Here is a 6,487-nt window from a genome sequence, read left to right on the forward strand (position 1 = left end):
GGCCGTTCAACGGCCTATCGCCGACCGGGGGTATGTCGGGCGTATCCATCCTGACCGACTGAACCCAGAGGTCTGATGGCCGACTCATATGAAGCTCGCCGACCAATGGAGGGGCCCGACACCACTCAGCTGGCTACCGACTTTGGGTCGGTCGGCTCCTCCAACCACCGTACAGCCGCCAGACGTTGTCAGCTCTGACACGGATATGCGGTGCAGTTACCTAGGGGCATTGTCCCGCCGAGAGCGGGGTCAACCCTGGTGATTGGACGGCCACACGGCGACATGACGTTTTCACGGCGACTCTGACAGTCCACAGTGAGTTGACAGTTCCTCACTTGTTCGCGCCATTAATGACGGCGCCATACTGTGCTCCACTATATAAACCGGGGAAGGCAACAGTGCAAGGGATCGATCCGCTCCGTCTCTTCCAAAAACTCAGGCTCGCTCCTCTCTCTCTCTCTCTCAGAGCTCTCTGTCTACATTTCACTGTTGCCCAGTCTCCTCTCTGACTTGACCGTCGGAGGGTCCCCGTCGGAGCCGCCTCTGGTCAGCGCGGACTTCCTTTTGCAGGTGTACGCTCCCCGGCGATCGGGCGACGAGGCGATTGGCCGCAACATACCTAATATGGTGTGCACATGCACATCGCTGTTTACAACTGTTCATTTTTGTGGGCTCTATTCATTCATTGAGTATATATCTCAGTGCACTGTTATAGAAATGAGTGATTATGATTGACGGCATGTACGACCACGTGATGCATATTATATAGGATATAATTTTCACCTCCAAATGCACACATTCTTTAACTAATAAAAAGATGATAGGAGAGAACTATCTATCTAAGTAGTTTGAGGTTGAGATGAACTCTATTTTGACCTCCATATCTTCAAATTTGAGAAGTCAATAAGACTAACTCATCAGCTAATAATGTTCTTAAAATTTTGAACAAATTTTTGTACTTTATAAATTTTTATATTTATATAAAAAGATAGAATAAACTCCGATAAACCAGATTCAGCTCCAAATTTGATCAAATTTTTCATTGTTCAATCCACACAGATCTCCATGCAATACAACAAAATGGCTACTTTTCTATTCATTTAGATTTGAAAAATTCAAAAAAATAAAAAAAAAACTATCATTAATGTGGATGAGAGGTGAGTTTGTATTTATTCTAGGGTGTTTTTATTTATCCTGTAGAGTTTATATTTATTCTAAAATATTTATATTTATTTTAGAGTTATTTATATTTATTCTAAAAATATTTATATTTATTTTGAAGGATTTGTGTTCTTTCATTTGAAGTTATGTTTATCTTGCATTATTATTATTTATTTCAGAAAAATAAAAAGTGATATGGTTTTATCCATGTTAATGGAGATATTTGTGAATCAGATGGTGGAGATTTTGCCAAATTTATAGCCAAATTTAGCCGATCTGAGCCAAATGTATAAATTCCTATAAAGTTTCTTTTCTTCTATCAATTATCCATATTATTTCATGCCTATTTTTAGACATTTAAACCATAAATTAATACAAAACATGTGCTGTCTATAAACTACTTATTTCTGTGTTTTAGAAGAGGAATCTATGCAAAATTTATAGAGAAATATATAAAGGTGATGGTGCTTGAGTTAAGAAAAGAAATCAGAAAAAATTTGTATTGCATCTCTAACCTAGGAAAATTAGAGAAGATTATTCTCCTTCTATGTTCCTATTTTAATATCATCTTCGAGCCAAGTCGCCCCTCTCCAACTCCCCCCCCCCCTTTTTTTTTTTTTTCAGCAAAAAAAAAACCCACATATATATGACATCTCTCTAAGTCCAAATCACGAATGATCGTGAGATCCCATATTTTGAGACCAAAAGCAAGTGCAGCAGCCAATAAGAACGTTCCTCTTAACATACAGCCATTTTGTTATGAATCTATTCAATTTTTTTGCTAAATTTAGGTTAAAGAAAAAATGAACTAAATGAGACGGAACAAGTGATATCTATAAGAGGCTCAAAGCTGGTTAAAATAATAGCAAATCTAGTTTTTTTTATTCATAATACCTATGACTTGATTATATATATAAAAGGGGGATTGGTGTGTGTAGAGAGAGAGAGAGAGAGAGAGAGAGAGAGATTTGGCTACACTTAAGTGGATTGATCTTCACTTAGATCCAATTAGATATGCATTAATGATTGACTCTAAGTGATACATATATATATATATATATATATATATATATATATATATATATATATATATATATATATATATATATATATATATGCGCGCGCGCGCGCACACATATATACAGTGAGAGAGAGAGCCATGTTAGAGTCAGATTGATCGGATTTGAACTCAGATCTTATCAGATCAGAATCTATAATAGAAATTCTACATCAATGATCTAAATCGTTAAATTTAATTTATTATCTCAAAACTATTTGTACACAAAAAATTATATGATCTAGAGACCTCTAGCGAATGCATCAAATAGTCAAAAAATAAACAGCTTAAATAAAATTAAATTAAATATATTTTATGATTACTTAATGCATAGGCCAGAGATCTTCAAATCTTATGATTTTTGGTGTGCAAAAAGTTTTAAGATAGTAGATCACAATCAATGGCTTGGATCATTGATGTAGGACCCCTATTATCTAATTTTGATCTGACCGGATTTAAGTATAAATTCGATTGATCTTATCCAAATCTGTTTCTATATATATATATATATATATATATATATATATATATATGTCACGATTCATTTGGAAATATATTTCTCGTCTCATTTTAGTTTCTTCCCGACCTTTTTCTAGTTTAATGGGGAACGGGGGTCTGGGACGTGCAAGCAACGACACAAGCGATGGAGGTGATGACACTGGATGGTTTGTGACAATAAGGCTGAAAAGATAGTGTGCCAAACAATGCAACCGTGAAAAGCCCTTCATCAAATTCCCAGTTTAACACCAAGAACTGACACTGCTATATGTACCAACGGAGCAATGAATTTGATTATTTAAGTCAACAGACATCATTATTACGTCTACTCTATATTCTATGCTTCTTACCCCACCTCTTTGGAAATTAGATATCACTCTACTCGTAACCTACAAATCCTATAAGGAAGTCGTTACCCTTCACCAAAAAAAAGTTGTTACCGGTAACTTGCCAATTTTTATAGACCTAGAAGGTTTAGTGTTTGGCATCTATAAATTAAATAAATTAGTACGTTCTCAGCAAGTTCCAACCCAGATGATCAATTGCTTTCATGTCACACCATCCGCTCTTTATCTTCCTCTGTCACGGTGAACTGCTGCCCTTGCTGTCTACTGAAGAACCGAAATGGTGATATCTTAACATTAGCTATACATTTTCTAATATTAATAGATATTTTTTAACATGAAAGCAGTTATACTGAATTGGTCCAAAGCATGAGAATTAGATTTATAAAGAGTGGTAACACATCATTTCAACCTGAAAATAAGCTTATATTATATAGAAGAGATGGAAAATGATCACAAAGGTCAACAAATCTCATGTCTTGCAAAAATTTTATTTGGCACAATTTACGCAACTAGACTGCCATGTTTTTTCTCTCTCGGTGGAAAGCTTATTATGGACTTTGAATTTGAAAACCACAACATACGAGTAGTGCATAATGCATCAGATCAAATATATTAAAGAGTATTTTTTGAATCTTAGAGTTATTGATGTGTGACAGAGAAGGTTAAAGTGAAGAATTGGGCTGCAACCACAATCTTGTTCTTGTTCTCGGTTTTGCATGCTCAAGGTGAGAGAGGTGGAGTGGAGCACCGGCAGCAATTTTTGTCCCCCACGGGGGGTTAAAATGGTCGCGCACGTCAACTTTAGTCTCCCACGTACGCATCGCTCGCCGCGTGGCAAGGGCAATCTACCGCCACTCCGCCGTCATCTCCTCGCCATACTCTCCCCACGCCCGCGCGCGTGCGTCGCAAATCCCCACGCGAGTCCCCTGAAATCCGTACCAATCAGATTCTCACACTCTTTTTCTTTAGCGTGTTCCGACGGACCATGGAGGACGTTCGACGAAGGCCGGGACCCACGAGCTCCATCAGCCGACACCGTCCCCATTCGTACAAATCCGGACCGTCCAATCGCTGCACCCGTGACGGAAGCCTCCAGAATCCCAACCGTTTTCTTATATGTGGCCCTGCACCCCACATGCCCTCTAAAAATAAAGCCAATCCTTATAATTGAACTTCCGAGCCCTACACTGGATGACATTCTCGTAATTTTATCTACAATAGCTGGGCAAAACTGTAATTTATGATGCTCCGGACACCCGTATTTAAACTGCTCCACCGGACCACCGCCCAGCCCAATCTCCAAATCCCCCAATCCGCTCCGAGAACCAAAAATGGCCGCAAAAAAGCTCGCATTTTTCCTCGTCTCCCTCGCCGCCGTGGCGGCGGCGCCGGCGTCCTGCGAAGAAGGGAACTCGACGGAGTTCATCCGGAGGTGCTGCGAGGCCACGCGTTACCCGCGGCTCTGCTTCAACTCCATGGCCGGCTACGCGAGCCTGGTGCAGGGGAGCCCGGTGCAGGTGGCCCAGCTGGCCACCAACCTGACCCTCGGCCGCATCAGCGGCGTCGCCAGCCGGGTGGAGCTGCTCCGGCACGGGGCGTCTGGCCGGAAGGCGGCGGCGCTGTCGGACTGCGCGGAGGCGCTGGGGGACGCGGCGGACCAGGCGCAGCGGACGGCAGCGGAGCTGGCGGGGCTGGGGGCGGCGGTCGGGCCGGAGGTGGCGTGGCGGGTGTCGAACGCCCAGACGTGGATGAGCGCCGCCCTGACGAACGAGGAGACCTGCACCGACGGCTTCGAGCGGGTGGGGCCCTGGCCCATCAAGGCGGAGGTCTGCCGCAGGGTTCGCCGGGTCAAGCACTTCACCAGCAACGCCCTCGCCCTCGTCAACAACCTCGTCGCCACCCACTGATCCCCTTCCGTTGAATTAGATCTGAATGGATCCTAGTTAATTCGTTCATCTAAGTTAATATGTTATTCAGTTAGCCAGGGGTAACTTTAGGTCCGTTTATAACTAGTTACGCATTTTAATATATTTATGTATATATGTGGTTTTTTTTGGTAGAATATTTATGTATTTATATATGGTTATAGTCTTATAGGAGGAGGATAAAAGAGTAGTTGTCCGTAGTGGTCTTTTATGATGGTTAATTTATAGTTGAAGTTGTGTGGGAAGTGAAAAGTAGTTGGTTTCTCGTTTGAGATGCAAATATATATTCTCTCGGATTTGAAGAATCCCATGCAATGTGAAACTTTCGCGGACGTAGCTAGAGAGATGCCCGACATGGATGCATGACAGCAATTTTTTTTTTTTTTTCTGTTTGTTGTTTTCTGGGAATGCAATGCAGTTTTCAGTTATTCCCCAAAATACCTCAAACACCGTTATGTGGTAAGAAAGTGCTGTCGTAATGCACGGTGAAGGATTGGTTTGACTCATGATGGGATGGTTGAACCATAACGCGCTGCACTCTTGCTGCTTTGGCGTGGAAAATCGAGTAAGGTTACGAGCAGATCGGTATATATGGAACTGTCCTTTGGAGAATGGATACGTTAACCTTGGCGTGGTAGCAAAGTCAGGGTGCGTCAAATTTGGCATCCTTCATGGCACCTCTTATTTTGAAACAATTGGAATCCTGCTCGATTGCCTCAAGTTTGCAAACATCTAAAAGGAAGATGATTTGTGCAGCCAATTTGCTAGCTTACTCTAAGGAGTTTCCATTTTTTTTTTTTTTTTTTTTCACTATATGTGAGAAAAGTTGCGCTCCTAAAAATGCAATAGAATTTGATAATATCCCTTATAAAAATGTATCGTCAGTGCCATATAATTGCCCAGTGCCACCGATTACTATTGTCACCATATTAACAATAGTATGATTGCATGATTGCATGTTGCTATTCCCAAAAAGAGAATGTTACTGCTGCATGATTGCAATGTAATCTCCTCGGATGCTGTATCTCTTCCGGAAATGAAGATGCTAGTTTGTTAGATATAAAGCCCCAGTTATCAGCACTTATTAATAAAGGATTTCAATTGCATCATTAATACAAATAATAGAAAAAGGGGCAAAATTTTTTGCAGAGATATGGATATAAAAAAATTTCAACATTTTATTCAAAGTATTGGCCTCGTTGATTTGGGATTTCAAAGACCTCAATATAGCTAATGTAATAATAGATTGGATATGGCCAGAGTTTGGGAGCATCTTGATACAGCCCTTTGTCTTCAATCTTTGGTTAGATCTCTTCTCAAAATCTATTGTTGCTCATCTTGCTCAATTTGCTTCAGACCATTGTCCCCTTTTCCTATCATCAACTAATGAATCTAAAAGAGGTCTTATTCTCTTTAATTTTAGCTCTACAGTGATGGCCTCGCAGATATTGTCTCTCAAGTCTGGTCTTACGCTTTGATAATCATTCCCTCCAGTTAAG

At 40.9% G+C, this 6,487-nt stretch overlaps 1 protein-coding gene across 1 annotated transcript; it reads left to right on the forward strand.

Moving 5' to 3' along the window:
* The first annotated feature begins 4,342 nt into the window (after window positions 1-4,342).
* On the forward strand, window positions 4,343-5,293 carry LOC105048499 (21 kDa protein). Its single transcript, XM_010927815.4, has one exon. The coding sequence runs from the start codon at window positions 4,395-4,397 to the stop codon at window positions 4,968-4,970; it is 576 nt and encodes a 191-aa protein (XP_010926117.1). The 5' UTR covers window positions 4,343-4,394; the 3' UTR covers window positions 4,971-5,293.
* Window positions 5,294-6,487: the final 1,194 nt, after the last annotated feature.

Source organism: Elaeis guineensis, chromosome 7, assembly GCF_000442705.2.
Source record: "Elaeis guineensis isolate ETL-2024a chromosome 7, EG11, whole genome shotgun sequence".
Classification (NCBI taxonomy): Eukaryota; Viridiplantae; Streptophyta; class Magnoliopsida; order Arecales; family Arecaceae; genus Elaeis; species Elaeis guineensis.